At 33.4% G+C, this 18,347-nt stretch overlaps 1 protein-coding gene across 1 annotated transcript; it reads right to left on the bottom strand.

Annotated features, from left to right (window-relative positions):
* Positions 1 to 335: 335 nt before the first annotated feature.
* On the bottom strand, positions 336 to 11,856 carry LOC129750995 (carboxypeptidase B-like). Its single transcript, XM_055746228.1, has 5 exons — positions 11,724 to 11,856; positions 11,437 to 11,628; positions 1,195 to 1,470; positions 892 to 1,135; positions 336 to 835 (listed from the first exon to the last, which is right to left on the bottom strand). The coding sequence occupies exons 1-5, from the start codon at positions 11,795 to 11,797 to the stop codon at positions 389 to 391; spliced, it is 1,233 nt and encodes a 410-aa protein (XP_055602203.1). The 5' UTR covers positions 11,798 to 11,856; the 3' UTR covers positions 336 to 388.
* Positions 11,857 to 18,347: the final 6,491 nt, after the last annotated feature.

Here is an 18,347-nt window from a genome sequence, read left to right as displayed (position 1 = left end):
TTTTTTTCTTTCATGCTGAATAACGAGAAAACTAGATGCTTTAGCTATATATAATGTTCTAAACATATTTTACTGACATTACAAGGTTTCTAGTGATATAAGTTTTATTGTAATCGGTTAGATATTAAAAAGAGTTATGACGATTTTAGCTTGGAGTGTCAAATTGACACTCCTAGTGCTGATTAGGGTAATGAAATCTAATGCGGATGAGGGTTAAACAAAACGTATGGAAATCGACACCGAAAAAAAGACTCAGCGCAGATATTTAGGCAACGTTCACAAGACTGAGCAGCATTAAAATAATACTAAAAGGAAACCCCCAAGACAAAGTTCACTTTTCTAAAATTCCGAAATATTCAATTTATTTTTCAAGAGAGTTTAAGTTTGCTTACAGATCCATGGCCATGGACCGGAAAATTTCGAACGTTTGTTTGCCAACTTCTTCAATTCTCTCCGGTGGAAGATCGAATCCTCCGCTTCCGCCTCCGGTGAGTTCCAAGGTGAAGGCGTAAGGAATTCCAGTCGAAGCGGCATAATCATCACTGGCACCTGAGGCGATGTACAAGATTTCGGCGCTATTACCCACGACATAGTTGGGATTTCCGGCAGCAGTGACGGCATCCTTAGCCCGATTTCCCATGGCAATGTGCTCGGCCTCGTTGTCAACCGGAATGAAAGGCCATGCGTACCCATAAGGATAAAGGATCATGTCACCCCAGGTATGGACGGCCAAGTACAACTGGACACTGCTTTGGTATCGCTCCAACAGATTCATGATCACTTGGGTTTCCGGTTCCGATCCTGCAGACGGTCCTCCATAAGTGTCGGAACAAACCTGTGAACGTGACGAAGTTTTAATACTATGACGTTAAACCTGCTTGGTTCACCTACATTGGTGATCAACGCCCATTCGAAGGGGAAGTTTCGATTCAGATCGACGCCGTAGCACAAAATCGACACAGGAACTCGGTTTTTACGCCAGAATCGTTGATTCGTATGCGAATATTCGTATCCATCGGGATTACCAACCGGCACGATTACCCAGTCTCGTTCCAACAAATCATCTTCGAATTCGTAGTAGTGCTCCACTACTTCGTGAATGAAGTACAGGGTGGAAGAAATAGCAGCCCACTCTCTGAAAAATCACAACTTTTAAAAAATGATCAAAACCTTAAAGATCAACTATCCGCATACCTAGCATGAACTCCAGCGTCCATGAAGATGACCGGTCGGGAACCATCGATTTGGCCCCCGTTCTTGGAGATGGTGATGGCCTTGATCGGGCGACCTTCGTGAGTGGTACCGACAGTTTCAACGTTGACCAGTTGCGGATATTCGGCTTCGAGCTCATCCAGATAGTTGTAGATCTCATCCAAGCGCCAGAAGTGTTCGAAATCGACCGTGCTTCTGCCGGACAGCTTTTTGGCGCGGATATACTCCTCGTTGTACTTGCGTTCGGCTTCAACGGTTCTGGAAAGAAACAATGTAGATTCAATCTCATTTTTTTTCGCTGCTATTTAGTCTAATGACTTCTCAAGTTATGTGTATGTTTAAATATCTTGGTAGGATGCTTCAGTACTTCGTTATCAATCAATGTCTAGTTTAGAACAAAACTTTTATAAAATACATAGTGATGTTACAAAAATTTTAATATCTCGTGCAAAATCTCTAGAGTCATCTATGTATAAGGAATAAAAATGCATTGCTGCAAAATAATGTTTGATTTAAGCCTGCTCAAGTGTACAGAAGTCGAAAAATCAAATAGAATTTGTGACAACATTTTAACTATATGGAAAATTTCGCTGCTATTTAATACTAAACACTAGTTGATCCCGTACGAACTCCGATTCGCTTTCAAACATTAATTCGCCAAGATGAAGTTTGTCACTGAACTGACGTTCGATACCGAAAACGGTATTGAACAAACCCAATCTCAATTGACAGTTCTACAATGAGAAGATGACTTCACACGTACGTGAGAAGTGAATTTGGCTAATTAAGCGGGAAAGTAAATTAAGAAAAACAAAAACTAAACAGAAGAGGTAAATCGCGCTTAGTGTTAAGGTTGAGTCACTGGCCCTCCTATAGGAGCCCTTCGCTCCAAACCAGAAAAAAGAAGAAGAAGTTAAGGTTGCATCAGCAAAGATCCTAATTTTGTATCGAATCTTTGAGCACAGGGCTAAATAGTGCTAAAGTTCTTACTTAAACTAGTGGCATGGAGGTGGAAAAGGTGTAATCGCTCGAGTGCAGGTAGGCGTACATGTAATGTTTAAGTGGTTTTGAATAACTCGAAACTTTTGAATCTAGGCTATACGGAAACACTACAGAAGTACGTAGTTCCCAAACTATCACGTCAACCGAGAGCTTTGTCGAGTCTAGGTGAGAAATTAATTGAGAAACAGCAGAATTCAAATTTAACCTAGCATAATTAATATTAAAGGTGGCTAACGGAGGCAAATAGATGAAATTCAGACAGGAGGCAACCATATTGGGAAAAGCTACTAAACGTAAGAAAAAACAAACAAACCTTATAGTTTTCCTATTAAAATTTATTGTTTTTGTAGAATTTTAAAACGTGTCCATCAACTTCGTACGAATAAAGGAGCGTTTACGAAATTGGAAATAAACTTTTCCTTGTTACCAAAGAAACGCAAGTAACAAATTCAATAAAGTTAGAATATTGAATTCGATGCATTATTCAAGAATATTGGGTAAAACATTTAACAGTTTTCAAAGTTGCCACTTTTTCTTGTACTTCAACTTAAAATTCAATTCAAGAGGTTGATTGGCATCAAAATAAAATTTATTATAGAGTGTTAAAATCACGACATATATGACAGAAACATGTACTATTTGTTTATATGCACGACTCCCCTGCTTGAACTTCACACATAAATGGGACCAAGTATCAATTGACTGCCTCCCACAAAACTATTGCACAAAACACTGAAAATTGAATGTGGACGACCTCTTTTACCGTCCCATGGCCCGAAATTCAAAAATTTTAACCAATTTTATGTTGCTCAAAACTTCCTTGTGGATGTTTTCTATTCAAATCATATGTATGATGAAAACAGTGAACAGAACCCCTTTTCTCGACCGTTTACCTGGAACTTGCTGTCTGAAATCAATTTCTTATATCTCAGAACCCCCATCTGCAGATTTTCATCTCAATCCGATGCATAATCACGACAATATCGCGAAAACAGTCAACAACTAACATAAGACGACCCCTTTTTTGGATCACGATCCAAACTAAACTTGACACCTGCAATCGATTACCTTTACTCTACCCAGACAACCAGAAGTCGTCTTTAATTTTACAGATTATATGGTATTGAATGTTATTTAAACTCATTTTCCTATATCTGCACCTACAATGTGCGGCCCATGCATATTCTTTGTCGTATTTAAAAGCATTGCATGATTTTATTACGACAATCCGTATATATGTACCTACAATGTGCGGCCCATGCATATTCTTTATCGAATTAAAATACATTGCATGATTTATTACGACAATACAATCCATTTCAAGAATATGTGTGCTGATGTACCTACATATATGGCCTCCAAAATGATACGTATATACTGGTTTTAGTGCATTATATACGATTTGTTTACACGTATATTTGCATGTATATTCGTGTTGCAAATTCGAAATACCCACCAAATGGTTGTCTGGGTAAGACTCATATGTGCCAACTTTCATTACAATCCTATGCATAATCAAGACAATATCGTAAAATCAGTGAACAGATAATATAGACGACCCCTGACCCTAATTTGAAACCTAAAAGCAATAGAATGTTCCTCAGAACTCCTATGCGGAAATTTTAGTCTCAATTCATTCTACATTGGATTTATATGCTAGCAAATAAGCGAATTAGATCTGCAATTACTGCGATTACAACAAAGTTATGGTCAATACAAATTTGCATGTTTTTTTTTGAACAGTCGGACTATTTGGTGCAAATTATCAGAAAATGATCAAACTTTAGCTAAAGGTTTAATGAAGTTAGTCTTCAAAAATATTTCGACTAAATATCCATAAAGCAAGTTCGACTCAGGAAGCTTCCAAATCAGCTTACCAGATAAACAATACGTTATTTGATAACAGAGATACGCGAGAAATAGCACCGTTATATGTAGGGTCGCATGAGTTCTCTTGCACCTGAAAAGTTTTTTCAGCTGTTCAGGCTATCCCTAATATATGATTACATTGACTTGCCACTGTGTGCATTTTGCCGCCGCCCGTGGCGTAGACGATAGCCTTCAGGTTTTAGCATTTGTAAGATGCTAGCCATCATATCCTCGAAAGACCTACGCTTAGAGTTAAGAAAAAAGGAATCTCTTCGAGGAAACATCATGTTTCATTGAGATCCTGTATGTGTTTGTGTTCGTTTTTAAAAAGAAAAGAGATCAAAAGAATTGCAATATGTCATAAGATGGCTGAGATGTGGCCGATCAAAATGGTCAGGACCCGAATAACGAAAAGGGCGTAAAAATAAATTTAAAAAAATTGTCATGTATTTGAGGGGATGATCCCAAATCCCCCCGGCAGTGTTTGTGATGAAAATGTTTTGCATTTATTTCTTTTCGATAATTTTCAATAGCTGTCATCTTTTTCTAATCTTCTATTCGTCTATAAATACAGTTGCGTTCAAGAATGAAAGAAAACGTTTAAGAGATGAATGAACTTTTAGTTTAAAGTCTCTATAATTCAACAACAAACAAACAAACAATGAAATCGTGTGAAGCAGCGCACTTGCTTCCAACTTTGACCAGCTGCAATTTCTCTCTGTGTTGATATTTTTTTATGACATTTCCACAAAATCTAGTTCATCTATCTAACTATCACTTCACAAAAAAATGGGTTGAAAATAGGGTTAGTTGCTCTACTTAGAACCCTTTTAGTGGTGGCTTATATATACCCATGTTTTTCTTACCATAGACGGGTGATTTGAGGTTTTTAGAAAACCCATTCGTAGTTAATGGTATTATCTACAAGTTTCAATGAGAGTTTTCATCCTTGGTTTTACCGTTTTTGATAGATGTACAAAGATATGGATGATTGAAATTTCCTACTTTTAAACTACTGTTCTTGTTTTGGTACTGGGCTAATACCCTTTATTGGACCTAGATCTAAAATACCAGTAAAAAGTTGATTTCTCCAGAATTTATAAAAAATCTTATTTAATATTTTATTTTACATAAAAAAACGAATATTAGCGAATATTAGATGTTTAACGATTCAAATAAACCCCTCAATTTCTGTTATGAATATCTCAAACTTTTCCCAATCAACACATTCCTCAGCAGCGTAATAGTAAGAAGGTTTTTTGTGTTTACTTGTAGTTTAATAAACGTAAGCTTAAGAAATACTCAATATCCTTACGCCTTATGAAAATTTGCAATTTTTTTGATTGGTTGATATTGGAAAAAAAAATGATGACAGATCTTAAAATGGAACATCATGGCCAAAAGTGTCCTATTTTTGGACCCTTTACCGATTTTCCGGGTTTTCCAATGATTCTATTATATCAGGAAAAAGAAAATAGATAAAATAGTTCACATTAATCACTGGAATGGTAATGTTACTTTAAAATTAGGTTTTGCCTGTTAAATAATGCGATTTATTTTTAATCTTTCTGATTTCTCGAAATGCTTTCCACTAATTGAGCTGACATTTTTACCACTAAAGAGAAAGCACTTTTTTAACGTTGAAAATTTTATTAGAATTACTTTATATGGCGAATAGCTGTATGATAGGATAAGGGTTGAATATGAGCTCATCATTTGCATAGGAGTATCATGAATTTATGCAAACGAAAAGAGTTATTTCCGAATTCCGGCATTTTAGGACTTAAGTAGGTTCTAGGTCCAAAGTAGGAATACTAACCCTACTTGAAATTTGGTCAAAAGATATAGAAATGTTTGATCTAGTAACTGGCCGAGTTTCATCAAAATCGATTGACGAGATCAAAAATGGGACCGGTTTAAAAATGGTGTTCATTATCGCCCAACAGGCAATTTCATTCTTTTTGAAACGGATGTTTGTATGAAAAATCGTACTGATCACCGGGGTAGCTTTGATCAACATGAAATTTTCCACATAATCATAAAAGTCAAGTCTAAAGTTAAAATATCTTAAAACTTTTTTCTACGTTTAAAAACCTACATGTTGAGTTTTAAATTGGGAAAAAATTGTTTTTTTTTGAAAATCTCAAATATAAATACAGATGATATTTCAAAATCTTGAAATATCTATTTTTTCGAAGGCTTACAAACAAACATCTTTCCTGATAAAATCAAAGCGTTCAGAAGCAGCAGGTTTATTTATGTGACTGTTCAACTTTTTTGCTTAGTTAATTTATAGTTTTGGTGTAGTTTTTGTTGTATTTTGAGGTAAATTAAGATATTTAAATAAAGGGATGTCTTCAAAGAGTAAGCCAATCTGGGACTAAAGGCTAGAAGTCCTATCAAATGGTAAAGTTTGAAGGAAAAATTCTAAAGGGTATAGTGCGAGGGCCAAGATAATTGAATGAAGTCAAAATTTAATTTTTTTGCAGTTAAAATTGTATTAGTAATGTTAAAAAATTTTGCCCCTTTATTTATGCAGCATCATTGATCATCTTTCGATTTCAATAGTTGAGAACGGCTTTTCCGGGAAGCTGATCAGACTAATTAAGGCGACGATGGATGGAACGCAGTGCTGTGTGCGGATTTCGGGTGAATTGTCGAGTTCATTCGAATCGCGCAGGGGGCTTCGACAAGGTGATGGTCTATCCTGCATTATGTTCAACGTGGCGCTAGAAGGTGTTATTCGACGAGCGGTGGGCGAAATGCGGGGCACGATTTTCAACAGATCCAGTCAACTTATCTGCTTTGCCGATGACATTGATATAGTCGGCAGATCATCTGCGGCTGTGGAGGAGATCTACCGCAAACTGAAACGCGAAGCAGGAAGGATTGGGTTGATGATTAATACGTCCAAGACGAAGTACATGCTTGCCTGCGGATCCGAGACCGACCGAACCCGCTTGTCCAGCAATAATAAGGTCACGCTCGACGGCGACGAGCTGGAGATAGTGGAAGACTTTGTCTATCTCGGCTGGTGACCGCAGACAATGACACCAGCCGTGAGATCCGGAGGCGAATTATCAGCGGAAGTCGTGCCTACTATGGACTCCACAAGCAACTGCGGTCGAGAAGACTTAGCCCTCGCTCGAAGTGTAACCTGTATATGACGCTCATTAGACCGGTTGTTCTCTACGGCACGAGACATGGATATTGCTCGAGGAGAACCTGCGTACACTCGGGGTATTCGAGCGACCAGTGTTAAGAACCATCTTTGGCGGCATACAGGAGAACGGAGTGTGGAGCAAGGTTGCCGAAAAAAATTCTGTGTTTTTTAGAAAAACAATTCTGACTTTCTGTGATTTAACCCAAAAATTCTGTGATGGATTTCTGTGATGCTATTTCACTGAATTTCATAGAAAATTCATGATAAATTTGGTCTTTTTTACAATATAGTTGGACAAAATCAATTACCATAACCAATCTTATCATACTTTTCTAATTCAAAGTAAGAAATCTAAATTTGATACTGTCCGAAAAAATTATAACTTCGGAAATCCATTCAAAATTTCAAAATTCTGTGAAATCTGTGAAAATTTCAAAATTCTGTGTTCTGTGACACAGATTCTGTGATGAAGATTTGCTCAAAATTCTGTGAAATTACAGATTTTTCTGTGATTTCGGCAACCTTGGTGTGGAGGCGAAGGATGAACCACGAGCTCGCGCGACTCTACGGCGAACCCAGTATCCAGAAGGTGGTGAAAGCTGGCCGGATACGCTGGGCGGGACATGTTGCGAGAATGCCGGATGACTGTCCTGCAAAACAGGTGTTCGCCACGAATCCGGTAGGAACAAGACGAGCGGGGGCGCAACGAGCGAGGTGGTTAGACCAAGTGGAGCGTGATCTGGCGAACGTGGGGTGCCCGAGAAATTGGAGAACGGTTGCCATGGACCGAGTGAGTTTTAGGAATTATGTTCGTCAAGTTATGTCGTAAGACGGAATACTATGTAAATAAAAAATAAGTTGTTCGGCCTTAACACACGAACTGCCTTAGTTTATCAATTACTATACAAGCATTTGTAAATATTATGAAGGTGTTTTGTATCCTGTATGATCAAGAAAACTCGTTAAAACCGTCAAAATGAAGACTGATCAATATTACCCCAAACCAAAACATCAAATTCTAAACAAAGACGAAATTTTAAAATCAAATTTAAAGTGGCAAAAATTTATTATTCTACAACCATGTTTTACGTTCATATGAGTCCAGTTCTGATTTTAAAAGTATGGAACATGCCACATTAGGGTGTCCCAATATTGCATAACTTCTGGGAATCTGGGGGCTCATCCTCAAAATGGTAGATATGAATGTGCAGAACAAACTTTTGTATTGGGCGCTACTAAAAAAATCATCTTTAGAGGTTCCGCAAGCGCGATCTTTGAAAAAAAGTCCACTTTCAAAAGAAATGATTTTAAATAAATTCTAGGTCCAAAAATATTCATAAAATTTATATATTTTATATTTTTTTTAATTTTGTTTGAGTTAAATACTACACGTAAAAAATGGAAAATGAACCAAATTTGTATTAAAATGTAAAACAAGCAAGCTATTTCCAAGAAAAAAAATTTTTGGGTCCAAAAATTGTGTATTCAACTGACCAAAATGTGTACCAAGCGTAAAATATTTTTGATACCAATGCCATCAAAAGATGCGGATTTTTGTGTAGGTACTTAAACTTTGCTGAACATAATATGTTGTTTGTATCATCGTGTGAAGAGCTATTCACCTTTTAATCGTTAATGAAAATCACAATTTAGGATATATTATATTTAATTTATCAAATTTGTCTTAATGAATATCTACTTTAAAATCCAAATATTTGCAAAAAAAATCTTGAATGGTTTAAGAGAGTCATCAGAAGGCCATATGCTAAATTTGAGCGGAATCGGACAACAGGAAAGGGTTGCACTGGATCTCAAGTGTGAAAGGGATTCTGAGATATGGTGTTCCAAAGAAGCATAAAAAACTGGATTTTCATCATACATTTTTTTCTTTACCATTCGATTGCTAGATTATGTAGATTTTATTAAAATTTAAACTAAGACTAACATTTCACCTGAAGACTGCAACTCGATTGGACTTAAAACAAAAAAGTTATGGCTGTTCAAAGATTGCATTGATCTGATGACTCCCTTAAACCATTCAAGTCTTTTTTTGCAAGTATTTTGATTTTAAAGTAGATATTTATTAAAACAAATTGGATAAATTAAATTTAAAATATCCTAAATTGTGATTTTTATTAAGGACTAAACCGTGAATAGCTCTTCACACAATGATACAAACAACATATTATGTTCATCAAAGTTTAAGTGCACAAAAATCCGCATCTTTTGATGGCATTGGTATCAAAAATATTTTACGCTTGGTACACATTTTGGTCAGTTGAATACACAATTTTTGGACCCAAAAATTTTTTTTTCTTGGAAATAGCTTGTTTGTTTTACATTTTAATACAAATTTGGTTCATTTTCCATTTTTTCGTGTAGTATTTAACCAAAACAAAATTACAAAAATATAAAATATATAAACTTTATGAAAATTTTTGGAACCAGAATTTATTTAAAATCATTTCTTTTGAAAGTGAACTTTTTTCAAAGATCGCGCTTGCGGAACCTCTAAACATGATTATTTTTAGTCGGCCCCATACAAAAGTTTGTTTTGCACATCTTAACCTACCATTTTAAGGGTGAGCCCTCAGATTCCCAGAAGTTATGCAATTTTGGAACACCCTAATGCCACATTCCCCTTAGCAGAAAAAATAATCGAGAAATATTGATAAAAAGTTATCAATCTTACCCCGTTTTACGGTAATCGTAATCGTAATTACATATAAACTTGAAGAGAGTATTATATTCACTCTTTCGTTAGAAACTCTTCTTTGTTGAATATTTTCTATTTGCAAACAACGCAGCAATGAAGTTTCTACCAATTTACTATATTTTAAGTAGTAAATTTTGAAATTGTGAAGGAAAAATCCAATAAAAAGATGATTTAATATCTTCCATACAAACACCCGTCCAACAAAAAATGAAATCGCTTGTTGTGCGATAATGAACACCATTTTTAAACCGGTCCCATTTTCGATCGCGTCAATCGATTTTGATGAAACTCGGTCAGATACTAAATCAAACATTTTTACATCTTTTGGCCATATTTCAAGAACTTTCAATGAAAACTGTCAAAAATACAGTCAATTTCCCTTTTTCACGAGAATAGCTGTAACGTTTTTCCAGTTATAATACAGTCTTGAAATTTTGTGAAATGTTAGTTGGATAGTTGAACTAGGTTTTGTGAAAATTTCTTGAAAAGTTATCAACCCAGACAGAAATGGCAGCTGGTCTGAAAAGGCTAAATAAATATTTCTTTAAAAAAAATCGAAATAAATTGTTCTTAATAATTATTACGTTTCTGGTAGCTTTGTACCTGAAAATGATATTTTTTTCAAAAGTAATGAGAAAATTTCAGACCAACATGAAGAATTATAAAAGTCTGGAAATTATTTTTATCCAGCCTCTTTTTGTTTTTAAAATTAAAAGGGATTTGCTTTTTGTGGGTTTTTTTTTGTATTTACATTATTGGACCATACTGATTAAAATAAAAATGAAATAAAAAAAAATTATAATGAGCTATAGCTATAGCTAGGTTTTGAAAATTTTTTGTTAACCAAACTCTAATTTCAACTTTTTAGGCTTCAACGTTCTGATGCTTTGGTGAATTTTAATTAATTTTAAAACTAGACGTAACGTCAAACAAGTTCTTTGAAAACGGTAAGAAACGAACTGAACCAATAAACTATTGGTTAAGGGTAGGTATTTTAAGCTTAATAACTGCCAAAACTACCATGCTCACTACCATGCTCATAACAGCTTCTAATCATTATACCGCTGCTCTTTTGACTGTTCTAATGCTGTGTTCAAGAAGTTCCTCAAATAATAAAATGTTACATGTTAAATGTAATGAGTAAATTTTACACACTTTAAGGCCTGAGACCTTTAATTCCTTTCGTCCTCCTCCAAGGGAATTCTTGAGGAAAAGTCAAGCTTTTTGGCATTTCAATTCAAACCTGATGAGATTGAACATCTATAGATCTATCTATATCTCTGTTTTCAGTGCTTCCACAAGTCGAACGAGATTGATTAGAAATCATTCAGCCAATATTGATAAAGTTTTTCCACGTCCAATATCCTTGGTTGGATTATCAATATTTCAATGTACCATATTCATCATTCACACTCAGCTTTAATCAACCGTTTTGCCTTAATTAACAATTATTCTTTATCGAAAATTTACATACACTTCGACATCCTCGATGATAATCTCGTACGAAAAGTTACGAGCTTCCAAAAAAGCAGCGAACTGCTCCTGGACATCCGGCCGGACCATAATCCTGTGTCGGTCCCAGAAATCGATTCCTATTTTTTCTGCCCATTGCCTCAGCACCATGTACTCTTCACGCGTAGAATGTTGCACCTTGAACACTTTGTAACTGAAATTGGAAACCAACAACGGCAAGAACAACAAGATGCACTGATAAGTTTAACCGAACGGTGGCACGTTTCACGTTAGGTTATTAAATCGTACTTCCTGTAGGAGAACTGTTCCCCACTGGCCAAGATGGCCAGGGCCAGAATCAAAAACACTGCACCGAACCTCATTTCGCTCAATGACTACCGGTTGTGCGTAGATTTTAGGCTGGTTTTATAATGAACGCTAATCTTAACTACCGAAATTCCGTCAATAGATTTTCTGCATACGATAGCTTCTTATCGACGAGATTATAGCGTGTTCCGATAATACATTATTGCTATAAGTATTTATATGCGACAATCTTCAGCTGATTTGAAATCCCGATGAAAAGGTTAGCATGAACAAGAATCGTGTATATTTGATCTAATCGAACACCTGTTAATTTGCAAAATACTGTACGTATCAGGAGGATACCTCAGTTAGCTTGAACTGCTGTATGTTACATTGTAAATATTGGAAATAGAAATAGACAATTCAAAATGCAAATTTAATTTATGTCTCTAGATGAAAAGTAACGTAGGCACGTTATACATCCACCTAAACCATAAATTTGAATACAAAGTTAGCTAAAATCTCAAGTAAAATTTTCACGATATTATTGGCCACAACTTCCTATCTAGTAAAACAAAATTCTTTAGATACTGATCTCTAAATAACTACCATTTTGACTAAAGATATCGTCGTAGGTTGTTTAGATTGATTTATTAGAAGAGTCATTTTCGTATTTGGAGATCTCACTACAGCCCTTATCAATACTCGTAAGTCCAATCGAATGTCATCAGGGGCTAAATAATCACAATGAGTTAAAAGTGTGCCATAATCTTTCTGGTTTTTACAAGTCAATAACGTTGACCTACCCAGGGATGAAAAGCAAATGTTTGATTCCTGAAAAATGCAACTAAATATTTCACGGTTTGGCGTCAATTACAGCACTGAAAACCCACTTAGTATTTGATACTATGAAGGCCTCGTTGTTTGCTGAGTGATCTACAGTCACATTAAGTGCAGTGCATCCACAGGGATCTTAAATACATTTCAAATTCATTCAAATAATCTATGCATTGTATTTGGAGAAATTCTGTTTGTAAAGTTTTTACAAATTATCGAATGAATGTTATTAGTCTGAAATTGTTGAAGGGGTTATTCACCATTTTCCTTTTATCAACTGTCTGGATTTTGAATAGCTGATAACGATACAATGCTTGCTGAAAGCAAATTTATATCTATAGAATTGAATACAAATCCAATTTCTTATACCATCTTATCAACAATCCTGAATTCCCTAAAAACTGCCAATGTTCTGCTTAAATTACCCATCGATATATTCAACAGCTTTTTGTTAACCTAAACGCGTAAGATTTCTGATAAAAGGAAAAGGTAGTGCCATTATTTTATTGAAGGGCTGCATAGTGTAGCCCATAAGAATGCTAATGATTACCAATAAATGTTTGTATGAAATTTGAATTATGTTTGTGGCCAGAGAATTAATTGTAAATTTGCAAAATTTAAGAATAGCTCAAAAATTGAATGTGTAATTTAATTAACAAATAGGTCGGTCTCGTTCATATTGGTCACCCTGATTTCAAACATCCAATGATCTTTACAAAACTCCTTGTACGTTAGCTATAAATTCAAATGTTAAATGTTGCCAGCTTGTTTTGATGTTCTGAAATATTTTAATAATTTAGGCGCTAAAAACTGAAGAAGAGAATGGGGATACTTGATCCCCTTTTCTTATTTTCATCATATCTTTTTGGGAAAATTTAGCAACTCGCCGTCTTTTGCATTTTCTGACAGCGTGTAATTTCAAGTTTATATGCTCCAAACATTAGAACGATACATGAACTCGTAGATGAACTAGAAGTATTTTTGAGAGACTTAAAAAATTGTGATATTTTTTAAGCTACAGGAGAATTGATCCTTTACTTAAGGAGACTTGATCCTTACTTCAGGGTGCCTTGACCCTTGGCAAAATTAGACACAGAGAATTCTTAAAGTTTGTCTACTACCCTAGATTTATTGTATACTTTAAGGCGCAATTTTCTAGTTTTTAGATATTAGTTGTTAGTCTTTTATAATATATAATTACTGAATTATTAGTTATTGGACAGATATAAGTAATTTCATGAAAACCGATGATTACGATTCATTGAGAAGAAAAATATATCTCTTGATTACTTGGCCCATAACATACATTTTGGAAAAATTTATCTTAAAAAAATTGAGGGTTTACTATTGGTTTGAAAATATGGCATTATGAAGTTCATTTTATACTCTAATGATTGACATATTAGAATGAATATTTTTATTATAATTTATTCATGTGAGGAACATTTTAGAGTTATAAAAATAGATCTTCAAATCAAATTTTTTTTAAATTTTTCAAACAAAGTTCAATGACTCGAAAAATATTTTTTAAAGTTTGTTGAGATAACAGCATTGTTGTTTTGTTCTATTTGGCACATTTTTCTAGAAAAGTTGATATTTGAAAGACATTCCTGTTTCGAGATATAGTGAAGGAATCAAGTATCCCCAGGGATCAAGTATTCTCATTCCTTTCGTTAATATGTCAGTTGCTGCACAGAGATAATATATTAAGTGGATTCCTCCACGACGCTCGAATAAACACAGCAAGAATAAATTACCGAAGCCAGCATTTTTTTTCTCCAGTATATATGAAAGTTTATTCAATCTCCTGACCAAAACTCTTAGGCTTTTATCTTTTTGTTTTTGTAAACATTTCTTGATTGCGGTGGATTTAAAACTGTTAAGAAGGACAAAACAGTTATAGGACAGTTGTTAAAAATAGTAATTTCACAGTTTTCTCAAAGCGTAACGTAATCATGATAAAAATAACCGAATGAAGGAAAATGCATAAAGAAAATAGGTTGATGCGCATAGAATACAAAATAACTGTGAACTTCTCCATCCAATCTACTCCATTTTCTATCTGAAAATGAAAAGTTTTATTCAATGGATGAAGATTACTATTTTCCAACTCGTCCTGAAACGTACTATGAGCAAATTGTATCCAATGTTTGCTACAATATTCCAAACAACATTCGTTCACGTTTTCCTTACGGTTCAAATAAGCTTACAGCTGTCCGTTGGAAATTGGGATTCAGGCAGGATTCATGTATCAGAAAAGAGGAAGTTCGCGGGATGCTATCCAAAAAAAAAAACGGGAAAGTTGTGTCTAGCTTTTTTCACAGATTGCACGTTGGGACTACAGCATGGGAAAAACTTGGATTTATAAGACTCTTTGAAGTGTTCAAGCGTTGTAAAAAAAACTTGAATGATATGTATGTTTTTGTTTGTTTGTTTGTAGGGTATAAGGGTTTAAAAAATAATCAAAAGGCTTTAAGCTGAACTTCTTTTCAATTCGCTAAAGCACAACAAACGGCAAACGAGACCTTACAAATCATCATTTATAAATAGCATTCTTGAAGCACTTGAAAGAGATTAAAATTTATTTTCCATTTTCAAGTGCAGTTGTAGGTTTTTACAATCGTCACAATAAATTGTCAGCACTTTGACTATAATCTCTCTCCTAAGCTGATACTGAATTTTAATTCACAAATATTACTCGGCATATTTCAGTTTGACATTTGATTGTTTTGTGTGTTTGGATTGATCTGATTGATGAAATGATTCTTTCAACCATGTTTGATTTCAAGCTTTATTTCTTTATTTCTTTATTTCTCATCTATTGTTTTAAAAGAGGGAAAAAAGACATTATTAACGTAAGAAAGTATTGTAAGTAAAATTGTTTTAAAAATTGGATAGCGAACAACCAAGTCAGCATCTCGGATTAATAAGAGTTCTTTCATATGTTTGAACTTAGTCCTTAAATGTCTTAAGTCTTTACTTTTTATGTTTTGAAACCATACTATCACTACAAGTTTCATTTGGAATCGAAATTTCTGTAGGAACAACAGGTCTATGAGCAACTGTACAGAGGCTAATAACTTTCGATAAAGCAATAGCAAATCGATTGATTTCAGTGATGTTTTATTTGGAATTTTAGTTTTAACCATTTTTTATACATACATATATATTCAAATCAATAACATATTCCAAGGATGCAGATGGTGTCCAAGTAAAATTTCCAGATCAAGAAATAAATTTACTATATTATCCGGAAATATGTTGATCCGAAAAATGTGTTCATTAATAAGTTTAAACAAACATACCAGAAAATTGGTTAGCCTCCGGCGGAAGTTTTTCTTCAATCACTGTAGGCCAAAGACATTTCATTAAACGACATTATATGACTTTGACGAATTGAAACTTATTTTTTATACTGTATGTTTCGAGTTGCGATTCAATAAACGTTTTGTATTGAAACTCAAATCTTGACACATAAAAATCTTATCTTAAGAATGCGTTTTATTAAGAAGTGTAACAAAATAAGTTCGGAATTTGAAACCAATCATTTTAACTTTAATATTCATGCATCGAATAATAATTTTACACATCATCAAGTTATAAGGTGTTCAATTCTCAAAAGGTTCAACAGAATTAGCAAAAAAAAAATCAAAAACCTTGCATCCATTAATTTATTACTAAACTCTTTGGTCATTGAAATATCGTTTTTGTCATTACAAATTTTATGCAAATATGAAATGTTTTTCATGAAACAAATTTCAGACTCAATTGCATGTTTTTTTGGTGTTCTTCTCAGTGCTCAACTTTACATTTAAAAAGGGTTTTTGACAAATTACACAAGACCACAAAATTCACATTTTCCCAAGCTGTAAAGAATTTAAAAACTTATTATGATTAATTTGGTGGCCATTGATTCAAATATTCATTTTTTTCGATCAGCTTTAATTTTTTAAATAACTTTGGGTAATAGCTTAAAATCATTTAAGAAATTTCTACATGTTATGGCAAACCCTTAAAAATTTAAAATAAAGGTTTCAAAATATTTATCAACTTTCCTCAAGACCGCAAGTATTTTAAACTTCTGCGAAAAAAGTTGGAGAGAATTTCTAATTAATTCTTTTACTCCATTTTGAAAAAATAAACGAGAGTTTTCACCATGTTTTGAATAGTGTTAAACCAAATTTAATTTTAGATATCTATCAAAGAAAACATCGATTCGTTTTGCAGAATTTGACAAATTTGTTGAATGTAATTAATTCTTTTTTTTAAATTTTCTTCACTTATGTCAGTTATACACAAGTGATGATAGTTGTCTATATTCATCAAAATATTATCCCTTAATTAAATAAGTATAACAAACAAATTCAGGATCAGTTTTTTAAATTCATGTAGATTTCACTCAAAATTCAACCCAACTTCATTCTAAAACTCATTAACTTCATATCACCAAAATTAGAGGTGACAGACAAAATCTGACAAAAAAATAGAGTTCATAACGCTAAAATCTTCAAAAGCTAAAGCTAAAAGCTAGAAAAAGCTGTTTGCTTGAGTAATCAATTAAATTCTTTGAAATTGTTTATAGAATGTCATGATATTTGTATTGAAAAATTTCCTTCTGAATTGTTAAAAAACTCATTTTTTTCTATTTTCATATATTGTTTTGATTTCCTAATAAACTTACCGATTTTTTAAGACAGACTTTTTAAATTTTTTAAAATATTTTTGATAAGTAAATATTTCTTTGTTTTTAAATCCTGATTTTATGTGTTTTGAAAAAATAATCTTCTTGGAAGCCCTGAAATATAAATTTTTGATAAGAAAAACATAATTTCTACATTTTGTTCTAGGATCATATATTCCAAAAGACGAGGACAAAATATTCAGAGCTAATCATTTTAATTAATAATCAAGGCATTAATGCAAAGTTTGAAAAATGATTCGAAGTAGCAGATGTAAAGCTTAGTTTTAATGTCCAATGTTAAGCAAATTAGTATATGCTTCTGTTTTCAATATTTATTAAAAAAAATCGGGAAATATTAATTTATATTTCTCTCAGTTCCTTAATAATCATTCAAAAAATCACCCATTCTCCAACCTGTACATTGTCAGCTTAAGCTTTCAATGATGAACTGAAGTATAAAATATATTTTTAAATTGGGGTTTGATTTCTTTTTAAATCTGGTGTTATAATTTATAATATACTCTTTTTCTGTGCACTGATTCTTATATTCGAAGCTTTGAATTCTGGTTTTATTCGAAATTTTCTATTCGCACTCTTTTTCTGCTGTTTCTGAAATATTGATTTCAAATTTGTAATCTAGACTGCTTAAAATTTATTTTGTAGCAAATTTCTAGTTTGTCATAAGGATCATCATTTTGAATCTCCTCAAGGTATAAGCCGTTTCAAATAAGGAAATTACAAAAAAAAAATCATTTTGAATAATTTTTCAAAAACTTATCGGAAACCGCATTAATTTAAAGCATTGATTGAATCAATTTGATTCTGATTGACTTTGAATCGTATTGTTTAAACTTATTATTTTTCCTAGCACTTGTGACGGTCATACATGAGTAAAAAAAATGGTTTTATTTATGAATGGATCGACTGTTTAGGTTGATTTTTTTTAGGATATTTAACAGCTATCAGTCTCGGATTTTTTTAAGTAAAATCGATTGTTTTTTTTTTACTACCGTAGTAACTATAGTCGATTTTACTTAAAAAATCTGAGACTGATTGTCGTTAAAAATCCGTAAAAAGAAAATGAGAAATCAATAGAAATCTATTTGCTT

Source organism: Uranotaenia lowii, chromosome 3 (genome assembly GCF_029784155.1).
Source record: "Uranotaenia lowii strain MFRU-FL chromosome 3, ASM2978415v1, whole genome shotgun sequence".
Classification (NCBI taxonomy): domain Eukaryota; kingdom Metazoa; phylum Arthropoda; class Insecta; order Diptera; family Culicidae; genus Uranotaenia; species Uranotaenia lowii.
Note: the sequence above shows the minus strand (reverse complement) of the source record. Positions and strands in the feature narration are given on the sequence as shown.